Below are 23,560 nucleotides of genomic sequence, written 5' to 3' on the forward strand. Positions count from 1 at the left end.
AAGTGCTAGCAGAGCATGCAGCCCCTGGGCATGATGTCCCCCATGATGCATGAGCCTACTGGGCACGAAGCCCTGCTCCTCATGTTCCTCCCCCCACCTCCCGCAGATCCCCCTCCAGATGCAGGCCTGGGGGTTTCTATGTCTGTGTCAGCAACCTCGGGAATCATAACATCACAAGCAATGGGTTCTATAGGGTAAGGGAGGGGGCGTGGCAAGGAAGGACACTTGGTGGAGCTGTGAGCAGTGGGACAAAAGAGGGTGTTTCCAGTATGCAGACTCAGGTCTGCTGCTGAGGTTGAGGGAGGGAAGAAGGAAGGCAGGCAGGTTTCACAGAGCAGGAAGGGTTTCACGGTGAGCACTGCAGAGGCTGAGCAGTTTGTCCATGACGATCTGGTCACTTTTGCATCGCAGGAGAAGAGAACTCAGACTGTGTCATGTAGGATGCGTTGAACTGGCACATGGCTTCCTCTATGCAGTCCAGCAGTTGAAAGCACAGAGTACATGTGCCACGTCCTCTCCTGCAGGGCACACGCCCACTCTCAGCTGTCCAGGGCAGGGCCAGTCGGTGAGGCATGGGCTCTGCTGGCGGCTCCAATGCACTGCAGGGCGCAAAGGAGGCATGGGGCTCCTGTGGGGTCCCTGACACCGGCCGACTGAGACAGCGCTGTGTGTACGTCCTCCCAGATCTGGGACACAGCTGAGAACAAACACAACATTTTGTTTTTTAAAAGCTTCGTGCCCTGCTGGGGCTGTCAAGCAAATCTAACATTTCAAAGAGCAGCCTCTCGTTTGCCGTCGCCTCTTTCAGACCGTGCAAACGACCATGGGTGGGCGTGTGAGTGCAGTGGAAAGCACCCCTCAGTTTGCACGGTAGTCACACTGTGTCCTATTGGAGGAGATTTCAAGTATGTGAATTGAGCTCAAGGCTCTGCAGTTTGTTTTCTTTAACGGCGTTAATAAGGCAGGTTTAGCTCCTGTGGAAGCCATCAAGAATGTTCTGTTTATCTTTCTGAAACAGATCAAAAGGTGTCGGGACAGCTTTTGGGGGAGTGATATCATCTTTCTGTTCTTGGTCAGCTTTAAGCACCCCCACCTTTGTTTCCTTCCCCAATAGTAGGACTGGCTCTGGGCTCTTGGCAGACCTTTGGGAGCTACGGAGGGGCTGGCCAGCCGGCCGGCCTCATGGCTTATCTTCCTCGAGTGTGTGAGCTGAGCGCTCGGGTGGCTCTGAAGTATGAGCATCCTCGGCTCACGCCCTGACTGCGGCTATGGGGGTGTTGTTGTCTTTCAGAGGACTACCCCAATGGGACCTGGCTGGGCGATGAGAACAACCCCGAGATGCGGGTGCGCTGTGCCATCATCCCCTCTGACATGCTGCACATCAGCACCAACTGCCGCACCGCTGAGAAGATGGCGCTCACGCTGCTGGACTACCTCTTCCACCGCGAGGTGCAGGCCGTCTCCAACCTCTCAGGCCAGGGCAAGCACGGGAAGAAGCAGCTCGACCCCCTCACCATCTACGGGATCCGGTGTAAGTACAGGTGGTGGGCATGGCGAGGGCTGTCTCCCTGAAAAGTGAAGTGCTGGGTGGATACTGGGCCCAGGTACTGATAACCTGGAAAGGGTAGCATTCGGGTCCTTGGTACTGGGCTCTGGGCAAAGAGGGGCATTCTGAATTCCTGGATATTAATAGCTAGGAAAGGGCTGCATACCAGGTTGCCAGGTACTGATAACCAGGAAAGGGCAGCATCCCGGATCAGGTGTTGCCCTTACTTCAGGCTACCTGATGTTCTCGGTGGGAAGGGTGCTGGGGAAGGTTGGCCAGCTGGTTAGAGGTTCTTCCAGGACTTTGAGGTCCCAGACTCACTCATCCTGGGGCCACTCTCAAGGAAGCAAGGAGACCATCGTGGGTGTTCTGGGAGGGGAAAGACCATTAACAACAACAGGGGAGACTGTTTCCGGCTTCGTGGGGCTGCCAGACAGCTTGCCGGGACAGTGGTCAGTAGTGGTAGCTGGGCACCATCAAGTTCTTCTGGTCACAGGGTAGATGAGGCCGGCCATGGTTCTTGTAGACTATTTATGCTACAGACTAATTTCTTTTTTAATCTTTTTGCTTATTTTTATATGTGTGTACCTGTGTGTATCTTGTGTGTATTCTTTTCTGTTGCTAGCAAATTTTTAAAGCTTTGTATAATCTCATTAATCCCTAGAGGAATTTGGAAGACATTTTTGAGTGTGAAGCAGTGCATATGGAAGGATGCTTTCTAGAATATTTCTATCTTTTTATTGAAGACTACATGCAGTAGGATGCTTTGATACTGGATGTGATTGCCATTTCTCATCTTGTCTTAGAACTAGTAGTCACGGTTGAACTTCTCTGAAACTACAGCCAGCACTTGGGCTTCCCTGAAACTATAGCTGGTTCGCGGGTTCTCTGTAACTACAGTCAGTAACTAGCCAGGCATTCTTGAGGCCGTCCCGAGCACCTAAAGCCATGCCTGGCATGTCACGGTCACTCAGTAAATAGTTACTGAGTTCATGATTCTGTGACTAAAAATCACAAAGTAAAGAATTTCCTTTTATGTAGGAAGATGAAAAAGTGCCTCTGAACTACCTTAGGTTATTGTTCTTTCTGATCCTATAAATCCTACCCTTCCTTACCCCAATTTATTTTTATCTAGATTAAAGATATTTTTGTTGCCATTATATTCAAAGATGTTTTAAGCATATGAGCCTAGAAGCATTCAAGAAGTATCTTTTTAAAACAAAGGAAACTTTTGATATTGAATGTGGGACTTGAAAAACAAACACTTCCTTTGTTTTGATTATTTCTAGTATTTTGGGCTCAATAGGAACAGATTGGAGGGTTTGGGACAGTAATCTGACCCTCAGTAGATAGTCCAAACGCAGTGCTCTTAGTAGTCAAAACAGGATGTTTCTCAGCTTAATCTTTTTATTATTAAAATTTTGAATTTCATCCATCGTTTTCCTGTTGATCACTGAAGTTTCATGAGCCAGCTAGAGAGGAGGCCAGCCTGCTGGTTGAGCCCTTTCTTATGATTCCCACATTCTCGACTGTTAAACTTCCTGTAACCACTCAGTTCGAGAGTAGGCACTGTGACCTGGGGTCAGGGGTGGGCCTGGTGAGGTGGCGGAATCATGTCTGACCCTGGTGCCCCTCTGTCTTAGTTATCTAGTGCTGCTATAACAGAAGTACCGCAAGTGGATGGCTTTAACAAAGAGAAGTTTATTCTCTCACAGTCTAGTAGGCTAGAAGTCCAAATTGAGGGTGTCAGCTCCAGGGGAAGGCTTTCTCTCTCTGTCAGCTCTGGAGGAAGGTCCTTGTTATCAATATTCCTCTGGTCAAGGAGCTTCTCAGTGCAGGAACCTCAGGTCCAAAGGACGCGCTCTGCTCCCAGCATTGCTTTCTTGGTGGTATGAGGTACCCCTTCTCTGCTTGCTTCCCTTTCCTTTTATCTCTTCTGAGATAAAAGGTGGTGCAGGCCACACTCCAGGGGAACTCCATTTACATTGGATCAGGGATGTGACCTGAGTGGGGGTGTTACATCCCACCCTAATCCTCATCAGCATAACCCGATCTTGCCTCATTAACCACAGGCAGAGTTTGGGATTTACAACACGCAGGAATATTACATCAGATGACAGAATGGTGAACAATCACACAGTACTGGGAATCATGGCATAGCCAAATTGATACATATATTTTTGGGGGATACAATTCAATCCATGACACCCTCCCGTGCCCTCACTGCTGAAGAAGGGTTTTTCTGGGTGTTACTCAGCAGTTACTGAGAGCTCCCTGTGACTCATGAACATGGGTCCCATTAGGTGCTCTGCTGTGAGCAAGGGGAGTTGTGGGGTGACTGTAGGTATGTGAGGGACTCTCAGGAGTGAGGCATGTGTGATACAGCCTCTGCCCTCGGGACCCAGCGGTCTAGCTGAGGAGGGAGATGGAAGTGCAAGTAAAATCACATAAGCCAGCAACACAACACGTTCAAGAACCATAGGAAGAGATCTCAGGGTCCATTCTAACAGTCACTGACTCAACAAAGCGTTTGTGATTATACTTGAGTAAATATTGTATCTGATCTTGGAAGATGATTTATTGACTAGCTGACTATATTCTCTTATAAATTTGATTTTCTGGATTATTTTCAAAGAAGAGTGGAGGAGAACTGCATGCTGTAGGTGAGGATCTCAACAGCGATCACCCTTTTGTGTTGAGGTTGCTGCCACATGAGAAGGCAGCCTTTACCTCACAGTGTGTTCCACACACCTCACAGTGTGTTCGTATGGGGTGTGTTCTTTCAGGTCACCTCTTCTATAAATTTGGAATCACGGAATCTGACTGGTATCGAATCAAACAGAGCATCGACTCCAAGTGCCGGACAGCCTGGCGGCGGAAGCAGCGAGGCCAGAGCCTGGCCGTCAAGAGCTTCTCCCGGAGAACCCCATCCTCGTCATCCTACAGCACTTCAGGTACCCTCTGGCGTCTAAGCCTCTCTCTCCTGCAGCCTTCAGGGTAGTTGGCGTTGTCGTGCTCACAGCGGAATGGCCTGAGCAGGGTTCGAGTGCCCAGCGGGCCTCCGACGACTGCTCAGGAGGCAAGTGGGCAGAGCCTTCTTCTTGGGGGGGTGGGGGGGAGGGGCTGGATGTGACTACATGCACCTGGCCCCTCCCTGCTGTGAGGTTGGGAACCTCAGCCTAGGCCCACTCGGGGCTCATCAGTCCTACTCCCAGTTGGAGAACTTGTGGATCTCCCTGGAGGTTTCCTAGAGAGGAGGGAATTAAGACTGGGGTCTTCACACAGAGCTCATGTTAGGTTCTGAACCAAAGGCAGGAGTTTGGTCAGGTCCATGACTGGGGTGATGCTGTACGTTTACCAGCTTCCTGTGCCCTGTGCCTGTTATTTAGCTTCTGAGCATACTGCTAGCTATTTTTGTTTGTTTGTTTTCCTTGCATAGTGACTACAGATGAAGGGACAAGGTAAAGACTAACTTGTACTCTTTATTTTTTAGCGTAGGGCTCAGTTGAACTTTCTTGCAAGATGACGGAAAGCTGCTCCCCTAGACTTCCTTTTTTAAGCAGACGCCATTTAGGCATCGTTGGAGTGATTTTTTTTCCCTGCTAGTAATGACCATAGGCTTTAGTGTTCCTCTTCACCAAGAGGCTTCAGAATATTTAAGCAAGTGATGATTGGTCTTTCATAGTGATTTCAAACAAACAGAGTCCTTGAAAGTTAAAATGAACTTTACTTTCCAGGAGACAAATAAGTAATGTACTTGGGAGTCACTCTGTGGATCCGTCCTTTGAGCCCTGGCCCCTGCTGCCTGCGGTTGTTCTAGAAACGCCTCGTATGTAGTGCACGTTGAGCATTGCCTGTACCTGTGCAGTAACAATACGTGCACTGGTCCAGTTAGTATGGAGATGCACTCACTTTCTTTGACAAAATGTGGCCTTTCTCTTTGTAACAGATCCTGTTTGGCAACTATATGATTCAGTGTAGGTTAGAATATTAATAAATTGGAAAGTGTTAGTGTAGGAGTATTCCTGGTAAACGTTTAGTCCCCTTTAAGAATGGGTGGTTATGGGGCTTCTACATATGATCTATTAAAAGAGGATTTTGAACATCATCTCAAAGAAGAGAAAGCAGATTTCCATCTGTGCTTGCTTTCTTTCTGGTTGTATGTTAACATAACCACTGTGTCTTTGATGGTGGCAAAAATATTCTTCTATATAGGAAAAAAAAATTCTTTGCTAGTATTATTTCCAAAGGCCTTAAATTAAAAAAAAAAATTAATTGTTTAAATTATTATCATGACTTATTTTTAATTGTGGAATTGAAAGAATTTTGTAATCTCTTCTAATCTTTTTTTGTTTTTTAATGTATGGTAGAACATTTTCATCTGTCCTCAAAACATACAAAAAATATCTTAAAAGTTTTAGTGAAAAATAGTAAAGGACATATGCTAAGAAAGTGGTCATAAATGTTAAAGCTATAATTTCTCTAATACAGTTGTTTTTGGAGGCAAATAGCAGTCATGATTTTGATGATGGTTGTGATGCTATTCTGCAGCTTCTAAATCTTTGCAGAGATTGTTAAATTGTAAAGGGAGGGCTTGTGTTCAACTCAGATGACTCTGTAATTGGTAGAATTTCATACAGTAAAATAAAAGCTGTGGGGAAGTTTTGGGAGGTTAGAGGAAGGCAGTTTGGATGAAAGTGCCTGTCATCTTCCAGGCTCTGTCTGCTCTCAGGGTTGCTTCTCCTCAGGGGTTACAACTGTGTACTCATTTTCATAGGCTCCCCCCGCTTCTGTTTGCCTTTTCTAAAAGCTCTAATTTAAAATATTTCAGTTGTTTTCTTATTCCCTGCAGTATCTCCCTTGGCAGTAGCTCCTGGAACTTTAGCAGGGATTGGAGGTTGGGCTCAGGATCAAGGGCAGAGCGGGCCAGGTCCACTCTGTCGTGAGTGGAGCCTTTGTCAGTTGGAACACCTCCTTCTGAAAATACTGCAAGTTACAAACCTGATCACCTGGAGTTCTCTCAGGGTTTTATTCTTTCTGAATCCAACTTCAGAAAGTGTTTTTCTCCCAGTTGTTGTGGTAGTTATCAGATACTTAGTCTTAACTGTTGCCAAATATTTTTGAAGGTGGGAGGTGGCCAGCTATTATGGGCCACACAAGTTGTACCTTTTTTGAATGGCATGTATTGAAGAATCTCTTAATGAGGAATCTAGACCTCTCTATTACAATCAGGAACTATGTCTTAAGAGGTGGCAATCATGGGGTCTGGGTTAAATGCATTTGGTGCAATACAATATTGTAGTCTGTGGCTATTAAAATGATGTTAAACCCATTGCCATCAAGTCAATTCTGACTGATAGTGACCCTATATATGTTACAGAAGTGTAATTCCTGAGTTGGGATATGTTCTTAAATATTATTAACTGAGAGGGAGCAGACATGAAAATGATCCTTATAGTATGATCCCATTTTTATTAAAAATACAGCTATGTGTGGAAGGTGATTGCAAACCTATACGTAATAATTTTAACAACGGTTATCTCTAGGTAGTGGGAGTACAGTTTTAGTTTTTCTCTTTGTGTTTTCCTGTAGTTTCCAAATTACTTACGATAGACACTGTGTTACTTTTATAGTTTAAAAAAATGCTGTTTAAAATTAGGGGTAGGAGAATTCTGCTTTCAGCCATAATGCAGTAAAAGGCACCAGATTTAATTCTCTTGTCGTAGAAATCTGGACAAAACGTGTGAGACAACTGTTTTCAGACTTTGGCCAATAGGCAGCATAGGACTGGAGAGAAGAGAAAACACATGAGCCGACCCCTGCTATCCTCCTGGATTTCTCCCTGGAAGCATGGAGCAGCGAGGGGCATTCCAGGCAGAGCACAGCTGGCTCACTGAGTTGAGGAGACAGATGAGAGTCCGGGGAGGCTGAGGCAGCTGAGAGTTGCATAATAGAATTCTGAAGAGGAGGGAGTTACATAAAAATGAGCTCCTGAATCTGCACAGGGGTCCCTTTGAGTTTTTACTGAATTCTGACACAGGCATGCCTGGAGTGAAATTCCATGAAGCTGGGCAAAGAGTGACTGGGCACCTGTGAGCCAAATGGTTCTTAAGCTTATGGGGCCAGGAGGTATGCAGGTTCCCACCAGCCAGAGTGGACAATCCTTGTAGGTTTCCACCAGCCAGAGTAGAGAATCCTCACTGGTCAAGGCTTTCAGTAGAGGCACCAGAGGCCATGCCTTCCTAGTGGAACTAAACTATTCATAGAGTAAAGGGAATTCTTAAAGATGAGAGGTGGCCACTATTGTGGGTCACACAGATTGCACCCCTAGACGTGCACTAGCAAAGCTTATAAACAAGCCTCAGAAGGATCAAACTGAACCACAACTAACTTAACACTTCTTAAAGGAAACAAAGTCTAAACACCCAACCAAGTAAAATTCACAATGTCCAATGCCCAATCAAAATTACTAGACATGCCAAGGAACAGGAAAATGTGACCCATAATCAGAAGAAAAAACAGTCAATAGAAAGAGACCTAGTATAGAGACTCAGTCATTAACAAGATGGGGCATAAAAACATTTATTAAAACTATATTCAGGGACTTCAAGGGAAAAAGGAACATAGTGAGGAGAGAAAGAGAAGATATAGAACTCCTAGAGATGAGAAATGAGGGGAGTTGTTGCCAGAGTGTGCCTTCTATTGATTTCAGACACACTTCCTGTGTAGTTCTCATTTGGTAAGGTTAGTGGCTTCTTTCATCAAATAAAGAATGAAAATCCAAGTTAAATTACTTGCTAGAGACTTCGGTGAGCAAGAAGCTTTCAGTATACAAGATGACAATTACTAGATACGTTGGACTACATCATCAAGATCTAAAAGATGGAGAAGGAGTAAATCTAATAAGATGGCTAATGCCAAGGTGGCTTTTGCAGACAGCATCCAGCAACATCCTGGCCCCTAGGACAGTCATCCTTCCCCCCTAAGGCCATGTCGGGGCCCAGTGGCAGGGAGTCCGCAGTTCTTCTGTTTAGCCAGCTGTTCCCCAGCTCTCTGAAGGTGAATGTTTTTGAACCAGATGAAACTTTCACTGCCCTTGACCTAGGTGTCCTGCACGCCATTGTCTGGAGTAGGAGTGAATAAACACTAGCACAGCTCAGGAACATCTTGGAGTTCAAAGGGTTGCTTTTTTAAAACCATGTGAGGGAGATTAGCATAATCATATTCCTTTGGCCTTGAGGTGTTTATTTGCCAAGAAAGGAGTAAGGAGTAAGAATGGGTTTCTGCGCTATTATAACCATTTGATACTACTATAGTAAACCAGGACAAGTGCTTCTTCCCTGTGGATTTGGTGAGAAGCCAAAAGCTTGCCAGCCCAGGGCACTTCTCTTTTTGCAAGTGCTGGAATTGAATGGGATTTAAGAGAAACATAGAACACTTTATTTAAAAAAAAAAAAAAAATTAAGTACATGCTTTGTAAACTTCAGTTGATTTAATGTTCTCTGTTTTAATTTACTACATACTTGGCTAAAAGTAGGTAAAGCAAAGTAGGTGGTTAGTTGGAGACTTCTGGAATTTTTGTCCTTGTTCTTTTTGCTTCTAGTCTTAGCCTAAAAAAGCAAATCTGATACTTAAGGCTATTTTGGTGAAAGAAATAATCCAGCAAAGTGTAATTAAGCCAGGATTTTGTTAATTTGGAATTGGTAGTAGTCCCAGCTGGGATTGTTTTACTTAAACTTTTAAATTATCGGTGGACATAAAAAGGGATTTTTCAAATACTATAATTAAGATTTTGAGTGAGGGCTAGCCTATTTAAAGCTGAATTAATACTGCCAAATTGGATATAAATCGCAAAATCATAGTTTCAAGGGATTAAAAAAATTAATTTATTCCAGTGTCTGTATTGCCCTTGGTTCTTGGGCAACACTGTATAAACTTTTATATGTGCTTGAGTTTAAGACGGCTGGGTTTTACCGTTTAAAATACAACTGAAAGAGTGTGAATGGAAACTTCCTCTTCCAACTGGCCTCATTGGTGAGTTGAAAACCTTAGGTGGATGCATACATGTTGTTGTTGTTGTTGTGCGTCCACGAGTCGTTTTTGACTCCTAGGGAGCCCATGTGACAGAGTAGAACTGCCCTATAGGGTTTCCTAGGCTGAAATCTTTACAGGAGCAGATCTCCAGGTCTTTCTCCTACGGAGCCGCTGGGTAGGTTCGAATAACCAACCTTTCAGTTAGTAGCTGAGCACTTAGCTGTTTGCGCCACCAGGGCTCCTTGGGTCCCTACATAGTGCCAGATATTTTAGAGTTACAGAGAACCAGCTCTTGAAAATGTACTGCCTGCAAATATGTTTGTGCAGCTAGCTTTGCTTCCTGAAGTGCGAGTCCTCTGGACGCTGATGGGGAGTCAGGCCAGCTGGGGGACGAATGCTGGTCCTTTGTTTAGTTTTCTTACAGTGGGTGATGTGGTTGAGCCATCTGGAACTTTCTCAGCGCTCCCCCCTTGACCCACATCAGTGGGAGCATCCTCATCTCTGAGCCCTTGCCATGGCTCTTAAACTATTCTTGATTAGAACAAGTAACCAATGCCATTGTTTACACTGGACTGTCTTATCAGTAGAAATTATAATACGTGGGTTTACATTGGTCTTCATGTTGTATAGTTGTAGGTAGCTGTTGATTTAATGTTAATTTTGATAATTTGAATCTTAGATTTGAAAGCCATTTATAGCATACCCACAAATCATATCTTCTATAATTTTTTAGAACCCCAGGGAGTGTTATTCTTGTTGGTCATGTTTTTGAATTATTTGGGAACTCAAATGCAGTTGATTTTTTATTAATAGGGTAATAGAAATTATTTGGGAATCTGTTCAGTTATGTATTTCTTATTGACGAGTGGAGTAGATTTTAAATGTTTGTCCATGGGCCCCCTTAAAGAATTTTGAAAAAGCGTGTTCTTCTTTGCATATTTTTAAGTTGACATTTTTAAAAGTTGACATGTGAAATTTTGCAGTGTAGTTTGAAGTAATTGAAAAGGATGTCATTTCCGGCATACTGTGAGTGTTAGCATTTTAATATTGTTATGCTACTTTTTAAAATGCATTCAGTGGTGTCTATATACCATGGCAGTTTGCTGCCCAGCATTAGCTATTAAAAAAGATACACGAAAAACTTTCCTTTAATAGTCAGAAATTTTACATCATTCCGTTTTGTCTTTCAACTCATGTTAACATTCTTCTCTCACAGAATTTTATCCTAATATAATATATTTTTATGCCTGAAAGTTCCTTTATTGATCAATCCATCGTATTTCTCTGCAACAAAATTATATACACACACACACACACAAACATTGAAAATTTTTTGTAAATTACTGAGCCCTTAATGTTCTAAATGTTTTACCCCCTATGGAACAGTTCTACCCTGCACACATGGGGTCACCATGAGTCAGAATCAATTTGACAGCGGCTAACAACAACATCAGAAACAAATGCATCTCATTTTGATTCCAAGTAGAAAGTTAAATTTTATTGGAAATGCCTCTCTAAATGAGATGGATGGAGTTGTTTCCCGCCTTCAGTTAGTTTGATTATCCATAAATAAATCTGTAATATAAATTTCATTCCTATTTTTCATTTTTCTAGATACATCCTGAGGGAACTCATTTTTAAATAAGTAGACCAGGGAGAAGGAATTTTGTTGTAGCAGAGTTGCTCAATTCTTTAGATTCCTCTAATCTTCCTGTCAGAAATCTCAGTGATCTCAAACTTACTATTAACGATCTCAAGCAAAAAATTGTCTGCTCCAAATGCCGCCACTGTTCCTCTGCTGAGAACTTTTGCCTAGAGCCTAGGTGGGAAGACTTTCTTTCCTCCTCTGTGGGATTTAGGATGTGGGGAAAGAAAGAACCTGGGGGTGATCTGTGCATTAGTTTGTCAACTGTGCTGGTTCCTGGGAACTTTTGTAACGCACTCCCCCCAACAATGTGTTCCTGCAGAAACGATTCTGAGCACCCCGCAACCTGCCAGTGAGATCCCGCAGCCCCAGCCACAGGCTCTGCACTACACTCTGGCCAATGCCCAGCAGGTCCAGATCCACCAAATCGGAGAAGATGGACAAGTCCAAGTAGTATGTACTCCTTCTCGCTACTATCTCAGTGGTGAAGTGGAGTAGGCTGCACTGGAGGGGTGGGCAGTGGGAAGAGGGGGCAGCCCCAGGAAGGGGTATACCTGCTCTCTGCATTTCTGGGGCACACGGATAGCTTGGGATGAGGTGAAAGTGCATATCGTAAAGGACAAGGGATTCTGGGTTCAAGCGTTCACCTTTTGTAGATCATGGCCAGTTACTCAGTGACCTCTAATTGATGCGTGAGGGCCAGCATTCAGTGGCTTGTAATTAATATGTGAGGGCCAGTTGCTGGCCTCCTGTGCTTCTCTCCCGTAGGCCTGCCAGGAAGGTTGGTGTTGCCCATCTGTGCAAGAGTGTCAGCTCCAAGGTCAGGCCATTCAGCAATCACAGTGGCTTCCTGGGGAAACACTGCAGACATTTCTCACAGTCCAGGAGCCCTGGGGCCCTTGTACTAAGGGAGGGGGAAGTCCCTTCCTTCTGTGGTCAGTGAGTGAGTGGCCTTAGTCACTGAGCAGCACACACCTGGAAGTTGTTCAGCACGCACTCAGTCCATGTGGTTGCTTCCCTCAGTGATGTGCCAAAATAGCCTTCATAACCCTCTCTTGTGATGGGCCAGTATTCTTTCATATCTGTGACATGTCATAGCCAGAGCTGGGCAGCAAGTGCCATGCCCTGTGGGGCCAACTCCAAGGGGGACAACCCTTCATAAACTCTTCGTGAGTTTCTGTGGTAGAAAGGAAAAGACTTTTCTGGAAACTTTGCTGGGTGACATTTTAAGCACACCACTGGAATCTTGCTGATGGTTTTAATCACGGCCAAACTCATGGGGGCATTTAAAGATGGTGTCATCTTTGTACTTCTGCTCTGCCATGGCTTCATCTTGGAAACAAGCGCCTAATATATTGAGATTCCGTCCCAGGGTGGCCCGTCCCCATGCTGCAGCGGCCCTGAGCAGGCCACTGGGAGAGGGGCAGGCTCTCAGAAAATGCTGAATGAGAACTTTTAAGTCAGGTTAGTTCTTCCAGAGGAGATGAAACAGTTATAAATAGTGAATTCTTTGTTTAATTGTCATTCACAAAGGCAGTTACTCTTACTAGTAACAAAATTCTTTGAAAGAATTCCAGAAGAGAGAACTTTGACGCAGGGTTTACATAGACATGTAAAGTGAAAGCAATAGAAAATTTACAGTAGTTTATTTTAAGGTCCATTTTGACTATGATAGAATTATAAATAAGATAATGGATATTAATTTCATTTCATGAAGTTAAAGTTTATAGGACTTATTTGTCTGCCCATATCTACAAAGCATAAATGCATTTTAGTTGGATTCTTTGATTTCTGGAACCACATTTGTTAGTGTTTACTCCAGCTGTTTAAATAGTTACGTGTTTCTTTGGTTTAAAAAATCTCCTGTCCTGTTTTCAAGTAGATGCATGCGTGTCATTACCCCACCCTTAGTCACACACAACTTTATGGCCTTTCCAGCATCCCAGATAGCTAGCTGATCGCTCCCTGGTGTTCCCAGCTATGTTTCTGGTCCCTTCGAGTGGAGAGTGTGATTTAAAAAAAAGACTTCATTCCAATTTTCTGGGAAATTTCTGCCTCCCTGCTTTTCTATGTGCTATTCACATTCTTAAATTTACTTGTTTAGTAACATTTAAAATTTAACAGGTTTTTCCTAGGACCCAGTGCTCTTGTAAGAATTACTGCAAAATATTTTGTATGTATCATATACTGAAAGTTATTTTTAAGAGGTTATTTAGTAAGCTTACGCTGTGCCCATATTATATTACACTACTGAGGACTGAACTGCTTTTCTTGAGTTGTGAGCAGATAATCCAGAACTAAAATTCCGGAAAGCGTTTTGCGTTTCCCTTGGTTTTGATTGTCTTCTGATGCTTCTTGGTGTTTTCTCTTGCTGTGGATCCCACAGGGCCACCTCCACATCGCCCAGGTGCCTCAAGGGGAGCAGGTCCAGATCACGCAGGACAGCGAGGTGAGTCCGGTGGTGGGGCCACCCCCCTCCCCACCAGTGCTTCTGGCAGAGGGCACCGTGCCACCAGCACGCCCAGACCTCCGTCTGTGTCCAAATGAGACATGTAGGGAATGTCCTCAGATGACACCGACTTCTGATAGTGACCAGCGAACTTTCTGGGCACAGTCTGAGGCCCTGCCTGCCACCCTGGGCCTGCCACCATCTGCCCTCGCTGCACCTGCCAGTTTTGTCTGTATGACTTCTTGTCCACTTTTCTTTTTTCACCATTATCTATTTCCAAAATTTTTTCATCACCCTAACTAGAAATCCTGTACCTGTGGCCACTTTTCTTTTGAAAGAGTCTTCAGTGCTGAAGGTTTTGCTCTGGCTGGGGCTGCCTTCTGAGCACCCCTCTCCCAGCTCCACCTCCCTCCATCTGCAGTGCAGCTGGGCTCACGTTACCGGCTCTGCCCTGCTCTTCTTGCCCCAAGAGGGTTCTGGGTCTCTGCTCCGAGGATTGTGTGACAGGGACCTGTCCCGGCACCGTGTGGCCCGACACATCTCCTCCCCGTACACACACGTGGACTCAGTGCCCCCATTTAGCCTTGTGTCAAGTTTCTTCCATCCCTAGCTGGCGGCTCTGTGAGGGTGGGGTTGTGCCTGTGCACCATAGTGTTGGGCTCCGAGCTGGCCTGCAGGGACACTCGGAAAAGGTGATTGGAAGCTACTTTAGGCAACATCACTGAAAAGCTGCTGAGCACTGTGCTGTGGGGGTACTGGGGAGCAGCATCCCAAGAAGCTAACAGTGTAATTAGGGACCAGTTGTTGCTACTCCACATACTGGTGCACAGTTGGGGTGGGAGGTGGGGCGGGGGGTCCTTCATGTTGTAGACTAAAGGCCTACCAAGAGTCCAGAGGAAGAAAGGGGGAGTCGGCGTCCTTGTGGAGGGTGCTGTCTGCATTTGGCCTAGTTAGGGTCAGCCCTGAGCATGCAGGGCAGGTCGGGGTCATGCCTGTCTGCCCCGTCTCTTGGCCAGTGGACCCCAGACACCTGGCTGCTTTGCTGCTGATGCTAAAAGTAGTTTTAGAATTCTTCCTTACTTTTACATCCATTTTGGAAAATGATACAGCATTTCCTTAAAAAGCTAGAAATAGAAATACTATACAATCCCACTCTTAGGAATGTATCTTAGAGAAATAAGAGCTGTCACACAAGTAGACATATGCACGCTCATGTTCATTGCAGCATTATTCACAATAGCAAAAAGATGGAGACAAACCAAGTGCCCATCAACAGATGAATAGATAAAAAAACTATGGTACATACACACAATGGAATACTATGCAGTGATAAAGAACAATGATGAATCTGTGAAATATCTCACAACATGGATGAATCTGGAGGGCATTGGGCTGAGTGAAATAAGTCAATCACAAAAGGACAGATACTGTATGAGACGACTGTTATAAAAACTCATGAAAAGGTTTCCACACAGAAAGAAACAATCTTTGATGGAGGGGAGGAGTGGGTGGGGAAAAATATTAACTGGACAATAGATAAGTGGTAACTTTGGTGAAGGGTAAGACAGTACACAATATTGGGGAAGTCAGCACAAAAGAGAAAGAGAGAAGAAAAAGAGTTCTCCCTTACTTGAATCTCAGTTTTTTACTGTCATATTTGCCCTTTTGTTTTCAATTTTCACAGGTGAAACTCTCTTATATCTATAATTCAGTCTTTTCTTCCCATTAGGAATTGACTGTAATAAATTAGAAGGAATTGCTGATAGTACTAATGATTTCTTTTGTGATGTTGCAATATGTGGTCAGTATTCCTTTCACAATAATACCTCACCTTGTTCATTTAAATATTAAGTATTTTGTTAAAACGAGGAGATGTGCAAACAGACAATTCCCAAAGCCTACCACATTTACAGCCGTTCTTTGTACAACAAGTGAACATGCATTGTCATCTGGCGAGATCTGAGCAAGGTCTGTGGTCAGGTTAATTGTATTGTGCCAATGTCAGTGTTCTGGTGGTGACAATGTCCTCACGTGGTGTAAGAGGTTCCTACTGGGAGAAGCTGATGATGGGGACATGGGGCCTCTCAGTTCTAATTTTCAACTTCTGTGAGTCTAAAATTATTTCCAAACAAAAAGGTGTAAAAGAATGACATTTTCATTTGGGGCCAGAAGGGATGGGTGCAAGGTTTTTTCGAGTTGTTTTGTTTTTATACACACAAAAAAAACAGTATCTGTAAACTCAGCTTCCAGTATTTTGTTTAGGGGTTTTGATTGTTACAAGGGGTCAGGTTTTTGTAGACTTCATGTCAGTAGTCTTCCTAGAGTCAACACGTGACTCTCATGGCCTAGGATGGCACGTGTCTCTGTCTTAGCATGTCTTAAAGGTACTTCTGTTCTTGACCTTCTCCTTTTTGTGTTTCATTCACAGGGCAACCTACAGATACATCATGTTGGACAGGATGGACAGGTAAGTGCTCACTTGCCCTTGCTTCCTGCATGCTTCCTGTGGCCCTCCCTTAGATCTCAGATATCGTGTTGCTGTGTGGTGCTGCTCCAGCCGAGGGAGCAGGCAGGGGGACGATTTTGCTCATGAGGCACCAGACGCCCAGAAACAGTGCCACCGTGGGCTCTGTGGGGCTGTGCCTGCCTCTTCTGGGGTTGCACCGTCGTTTTCTGCCTTTTGAGTAAACTGTATATCTATCATCATTTTTTGCAGTTACACGAATGTTATTGATTATCGTGTTTGTACAGTTAGTTGTCTGTTAGAAGAAGGTAGTAGGTTTGGTAATGTCTGTTGCTGTCAAGCTCAAACAACTTTCCATTTTTCTAATTCGTGACAAAAAGAGCAACCGTTAACTGAGCACGCGTGATGCGAATGTTTACAAAATGAGGTGCCCAACCTGTGAGGGACGCTGGGTGCTGATCTTCTTTCCAGCATCAAGTGAACTCATGGGCGAGTTTAAAGGTTTACAGTTCCATGTCCTTTTGAATAGAGGTTCTGTCAGAGAAACTATATACCCTCGAAATAACTAGACAGAATCAGAGTAGGCGTCTTCTTTTTTTATAAGACGTAACTTGTGGAATTGTTTGTTAAGAACCTTAAATGTAGATCTGGTTTGTTCTCATGGTCATGACACTTATTCTTGTTAGAAACCAAGCGCACATTCTTCCCTGGAAGCCTGTGGCCCCTTTGTCACAGCCTGGGCAGTGCTTGCTCTGTCCACTGTGCCAGGGCCAGGCACCCAGAAGGGGATGTGGAGAGCATGAAACGAAAGGACAGTTACTCACTCTAGGACTTACTCTGGAACGTTCAGAGGGTGTTGTGGGAGAAATGCTGTAAACCTTAAAGAATTTAAGGTTTAAATTGGAATTTAAATTGGAGTTTCTTATTTTGAAAGTTTCATCTTAAAAACGCTCACGAGGTTTTAATCAGATAGTCCTGAAGCAGTAACGGTGTATAAATATAAAAGAGTTGCCTGCCTTGGAAAAGAACCAGAAAGCCAAAGAAATGCAGTTTTAAAAATCCATGATCGTTTCTTCTGAAGTCCTGCTGTCTTGGTGATTAATTTCAGGTTGTTGGTAGGGGCCAATATGAGTAGATCATCATGAAGTTTGCGTTTGCATATTTCTCACATTCCATCGAGAGGGGCTGGCAGAGGGCTGGGTACCTGTTCAGTAGTATATCTCTTTCTTATTGGCTTGTTTTATACTGGTAGTTAAACTTCATTTCAGTGGAAATATTGTTGAACCTTGATTCCTACAAACAGTAAGGCATGTTACCTTTTATATTCCCTTGTTTCTGTCTTTATTCTTGAGCACACTTCCACTTGAAATTCTGTTTTTAATATAATCAGGTTTTTATATTGTATTAATAGAATGTTTTTGTTTGTAAGGAGCCTTGGTGGCACAGCGGTTAAGCGCTTGGCTGCTAACCAAAAGGTTGATGGTTCAAACCCATCCAGCAGCTCCACAGGAGAAAAGACTTGGCGATCTGCTCATGTAAAGATTACAGCTTTGGAAACTCTAGGGCAGTTCTACTCTGTCTTCTAGGGTCTCTGTGCGTTGGAATCGACTCGACAGCAGTGGGTGTGGTTTTTTTTTTTTTTGGATTATTAGCAAGTGAAGTGTTGGGTAATATGAAGTATTATATATGTGTGATTTAAAACCCCAAATTATAGTCCACAGTGTGATTGCCAAGGGTTTGGGCTTGGCAGGCGTGTGATACTGCTCAGGATATCGGGATGGAAAAGATTGAGAATGATTGCTCTGATGACTTGAAGAAAAGTCGCAATCACATTTCTTACCAAATGTTTGTTGAGCAGAATGAAAGTTCTGGTCAGTACAGCCTCTTCCTGCTGTCCCTTCCCGAACCAGGCAGTCAGACTTAGCCCCACAGAAATGGAACACAGTCTACCACACATGGTAAGTTACGTGAAAAGGCAAAGGCACGGAGTTCACCTCAGGCACACTTCGGCAACCTGTACTTTTTCAGCCCTGCCCCTCTATACCTAGGAAATATTTGTGGAGTTGTGTGGACATTTTAACCATGGCAAGACATTAAAAAAATAAATCAATAAAAAATAGTACAGGATTAGAATTTGGCCCAGTTTTTGTGCATTAATTAAGAATGACGCAGTTAAACATTTGTTTTGGGAGCAACCCTTAAATTCCAATAGATGATGACTTGTGTTCCTATAATATAGTGTCTGTTCTTTTACTGAAACTTACCTCTTCTGGTGTAGCCCATAAATTCCAGGTGGCGGTCACAGCACCGTTTCCACTCCCTGTTCTGGAGCCCACTGTCTGCGGTTCGTGCCACCTCCAGCTCATGACTCTGACACTCCCTCCATGTGGTCTGTCCTGGGGACAGTGAGGGGACCGTCCTCTAGATTCAAGCAGACAGGGGACTTTCTTGAAGATCCGAGGGGACGTTAGCTGTCTACAGTTAGTGGTGTCTAATTGGCAGGTGCTCTAGGGAGCAGAGTGACCGGGAATGGGCTTGTGTGTGCTCTGTGCTCTGGAGCTGGTAGGCTGGGAGAACAAGGACCCATGGAATTTTGTGGACCTACATAGGGCTACGCTCTCTCCTGAGAAATGGAATAATTGGAATAAGATTATCTCTGAAACCCCTTTGACTTTACTATTTGAATTGTGGAGTCTTAAAGTGGGGGCTGCCACAGGTAACCTCCCACAGATTACAGCAGGTCAGGATTTTATTTTGACCTGGAGCTCCAGTGGTCCTCATGGCCCATGGAGTGTGTGTGGCAGTGGCCTTGCCAATGGACTTACAGTGTGAGACTTGTCCCTGTTCTGGTGCACCTGGTGTAAACAAGAGTCTGCTGAGGTCACATGCTCAGGAACATGAAGCTTTCCATCACGTGACTTCATATCAAATCCAGACGTCTTCTGTAACTCATTAAAGTGTGCTCACCCCAAAATGCATTACTTTTCCCTCTTATTTCTCTAAAGATAATTGTTTTCTTGGGGCTTAGATGATGGTAGGCACAGGCAGTGTTTTAATTAGCGTAGGCGGTAATATCCTCAGATGAGGAGCACACCCGTATCTGGAAAGCCTGCGCATGCTCTCCAGCCACTCGCCAGCTGCGCATTCAACATCAACAAGGGTGCACAGCCTTGTCCTTTGGGTCCGTTCCTGATGTTCCAGGCAAGATCCAATTGGGATAAACCTAGCTAAATATAGATGAGTATTCTTTCAATTAGCACACGTGCCTATTGTGATGGGTTGGGAGGTTTTGAATTGCCATGAAGCAGAGTGAGTGTCTGTGTCCCCACCTTATCACTTCAGCGGGAATCATGGCTAAACAAGAAGTTACCCTGACAGTAAAACCACAGCCATGCCCTGGCGTTGACCTATGTTACCCAGAGCTGAGTTCTGAACCCACCTGCATTAGAACCTGTTGGGAACGAGTCCCTATTCAGTTGTGTGCAAGTGTGAGCTGTCTAGAAACCTGTCTTAGAGTGCCCTTCCTGTCAGAGGGCCAGGCAGACAGGAGGCCCTGCTGAGAAGGGGCTCACGGGTCCTCTGTGATGGGAAGGCTCTGTCAAGGTGACAAACACACAGAAACCAAGGAAGACAGGGAGATACAAGTGCTGGAGTAATGAGTACTGCCTTAGGTAAGGCACAGGCACACTAACTAACTAGCTAACTAACTAATTCCCTTCCTCCCTCCCTCCTCCATCCTCCCTCCCTTCCTTCCTTCTGTGTTGGGTGCCTGCTGTGGACTGGTCCTCGACCAGGAGCTAGAGAGGCACCAGCAAATGAGGCAGACATGGTCTTGCTTGTTTCCAAGCAGATTCTCATCATCCTTTATACTTGACCTCCTGAGTTTTGTAGCCAGCTTACCTGTCCTTTCTCTCGAATGGCTCTCGCTTCACATTTCTCATTTCCCTTCTCATTGTTGTGCTCTCATTGATCACCTCCAACTCTTTACAGTCAGGCACAGATTTTTCTCTCCTGTTCTATTTCAGTTCCTTGTCACGCATCATCACTTTTAGCCATGTCCCCTGTGAACATCTCTTTCCTCCTTTCTGTGTCCTCTGATAGCCATTGCAGTGACCCCTGGATTAATTGATACTCACCTGGGTTGTATTGGCCTGTCTCCAGACTCCTTCACGACGTCAGGGTGGCCCTGCTGCGACTGCATCTTATAGTGAGGGCTTTTCCATAAGACCTGTGCTGTGTGCTTGGGAGGGTCCAGAGGGCCAGGCACATACTGACTGCAGCACCAGCCTGGGTTCCCGGGAAGGATCAGGCTCCCTGCAGCATTTCCTCACTGTGAAGCACTGGGAGCTGCTGCTGTCTTAATGGAATCGGATGATGTGGTGGTTTGCAAGTTGCCATGTAGACAGGAGTCCTGAGCCCTCTTCCCATTTCCTTATTTCTAGAACACTCTCTGGAACCACCCGAGTCACTGTCCCACTGACTGCAGTGACTGGAGCGAGATTTGGTCACAAAGATGAAGTACTGTCTAGTCCTGCAGGTCCTTGTTTCTAGGGAGAGGTTTACAATACGAATAATGTGATTTCCTTGTCTCACCGTTCTGTTTGTAGTGACGTAATTAGAGTACACTTTGTAAAAGGCAGTGTTGGGTGGAATTTGGCATTCCCTCTTAAGTGTATTTGTCCTACATGAGTGACTGTTGAAGTTGCATCGACTGGGAAGATGGATTGGGGATCAGGGTTGCTGTTCGGATTTTAGAACACACTAACTGATCCTGGACCCACAGAAATGGTCCATAGAATTTTGTAATTTTCCATGGACCCTTCTGGTGCTCTTACTTTCCTTATTAGTTATTTAATCTAGAAAATCTAAAAGAACTGACACTGGTAAGGCAAATTCAGACTTGAAAGTGCATAAGAAGAGCAAAGGACGTGGAGCTGTGCCCTGTGTCAGCATTCCTGGGCTCAGACTCGACAGCTGCTGGGTCGGTGCAGAGTGTGAAGTGCGCAGGGACGCTCCCGTCATGGCTGCCTGTGTCAGCTGCAGGGCCAGTGGAGCTTGCTTCATGCCAAACGCTGTTGCTAACAGATTTCATATCATTGAAATTTTCAAACCCAGGTCAGTTGTTCTCTGTATTTGGAGACTCTTAGTCACCTGGGAAATCTTTAAAGCCTTGAGCTTCAGTCCTGCTGCTTAGATCATGACATTATTTGTCCTGTTTAACTTATGTGTAATGCACATTTTAGCACTGATACATTTTTTTTTTACAGTTATAGCTGTCATCTTTGAAGATGTGTATTAAGAAAGTTTATATGTATCAGTCAGACAAGCAGCCCTGGTGGCACAGTGGTTAAGTGCTTGACTGCTAACTGAAAGGTCGGCAGTCCAAAACCCACCAGCCGCTCCACGGGAGGAAGATGTGGCAATCTACTTCCATAAGGATTACAGTGTTGGAAACCCTATGGGGCAGTTCTACTCTGTCCTATAGGGTGTCTGTGAGTTGGAATCGACTCGATGGCAACAGGTTTTGCTATCTGTCAAACAAGATCAAATCATTTGAAAACCTTGATGATTTTGTATGTGTCCTGGTAAAACCATCTTTACTAATGAGTACGCAAACACAGATATACGAACGCATAGTTATTAAACAGTTAAATAACACAGTGATAAATCCCGATCATTCTCATTGTATATTTGTAAGATAACTTTACCAATATTTACCTACCAACAGCTTTGGTATTTTAAACTTCTCAACTTGTGTTCCTTCTTATACTTGGCTTAAAAGTCAATTTCAGCAACTTTCAAAATCTTTCCATGAAATGAGGCCTTCCAAGATTTTGGCGGGGGGGCAGTGAGGAGAAGGGGTGTGTGTGTGGTACATGTGCATCTGTGTGGAAAACGTATGTGTGTGGTGTGTGTGTATGGTATGTGTGTAACGTGTGTGCGTGTGGTGTCTGTGTCTGCATATGTGTGAATGTCGGCGTGTGTGTGTGTATGTGTGTGTGTGTGTCTGCATGTGCATGTGTGTGTGTAGGTTGTCTCTGTCTGTAGTAGATAAACTGTCTCTTCGATTTCCAGGAGACTTTAGACCAGTTCTAATGGTTTGTCGCAAAAGGGAGACTCATCCTAACTTCACAGAGACACACTGTGTCACTTCATTTCTAATAAAAATGTTCCTTTAAAGAAAATATGTTCCTGTACTGTGTGCCAAGACACAAACAAAAATCTTGGAAAACCGAGGTAGCCTGGGGAATTAATCCCTCATGGAAAAGCCTTTCTACCAGAAATGGTGGAAAATATAATTTAAGCCATAAAAAGTTAGAAGTGGAGTGAGTTTGGTGTTGATTAGTTCCAAAAAGTGTCCTAGAGAAGTCACAAAAACACCTGCACATCTCCTGCCACCTGGTCGAAGTACGCATGTCCTCGGCTGCCTAGCTCCAGCTGAGCAAGGTGCTAGGACCCACCCTGGACAGCGGTCTCAGCAGTGTTGTTCATTGTCTGGGCTGATGCGGCCAGTCCTGATGGACAATGGGTGTCCCTGGCATTTCCTGCTCTGGCTTCTACTCTTCAGGAGTCTTCTTGGTCCTCTGACAGAAACAAAATTGACCAGATGCAGAGTGGACGCAGATACCCAGAGCTCACTGCCCGGCAGCTTCTCGGTCCACTGTGAGGGCAGCAGGGAGGCCATTTTGTCAGCCTGCCTGCTATTTCTAGGCCTCGTCTCTGTCCTTGTTGAGTCTCTTGCACGCTGTCCCAGTGGTTGTAGCACAGAAGGCTCCTTCAGGCCAGGAAGGACCCAGGGCAAGCTGGGGAGTTTGTGGTTGAGAAGGATATAATTTTTTTTTTTTTTTGAGAACTTAGATGAAATCATAATGAAAACTCATATTTTCAGTAATTTAGAGAGTTGATGCAATGGTATCTTTGAAGGGGCTTCCTGTTAGTTGAGTTTGAAGAAGCCTTAATGGTAAGATCCACTAGTCACTCCTGGTTATGGGGACGCATTTCACATTGGTCACTATGCTGCCTTTCCCAAAGTCCCGCTAGTTTCTTGCCCACATCAGATGCTTGTGATTCAGGACAGTCAAGTGAGGGAGATGGAAGACCTGATAATTTGAGAATCATTTTTGATTAATTGCATCATTTTCAAATACAAGTTTAAAAGGTTAAATGAAATAATTTTAATAAAATTAGATCCAAGTCTTATCCATTTCTAGTCCTCACAGTACCCAGTGCAGTATACCACAGTAACATATCAATACTCTATGATTATTTGTTGAATGAATGAATACAATAGTAATGATTCCAAATGGACACTCTGCCATTTTTAAGCCATTTAAAAACATAGCATAGGTTCACTGATTTCTTTTAATCCTAAGTAATAACCTAAAAATGTGTAGAAGAGTACTTAATTAAAATTTCTAACTT

The 23,560-nt window shown here is 44.4% G+C and overlaps 1 protein-coding gene across 4 annotated transcripts in view; it reads left to right on the forward strand.

Moving 5' to 3' along the window:
* BANP (BTG3 associated nuclear protein) overlaps positions 1-23,560 on the forward strand; it is a 77,058-nt gene that overhangs the window by 30,464 nt on the left and 23,034 nt on the right. For 2 of the 4 annotated variants that reach the window (XM_004377749.2, XM_004377752.2), the window contains 5 exons: positions 1,292-1,531; positions 4,333-4,500; positions 11,548-11,678; positions 13,612-13,674; positions 16,103-16,141. In XM_004377749.2, the coding sequence (XP_004377806.1) occupies positions 1,292-1,531; positions 4,333-4,500; positions 11,548-11,678; positions 13,612-13,674; positions 16,103-16,141 (641 nt within the window). Of the gene's footprint in view, positions 1-1,291; positions 1,532-4,332; positions 4,501-11,547; positions 11,679-13,602; positions 13,675-16,102; positions 16,142-23,560 lie in introns of all 4 variants that reach the window. The other 2 variants (XM_023732560.1, XM_023732561.1) reach the window with 1 other exon arrangement.

This window comes from Trichechus manatus, unplaced genomic scaffold (genome assembly GCF_000243295.1).
Source record: "Trichechus manatus latirostris isolate Lorelei unplaced genomic scaffold, TriManLat1.0 scaffold00053, whole genome shotgun sequence".
NCBI lineage: Eukaryota > Metazoa > Chordata > Mammalia > Sirenia > Trichechidae > Trichechus > Trichechus manatus.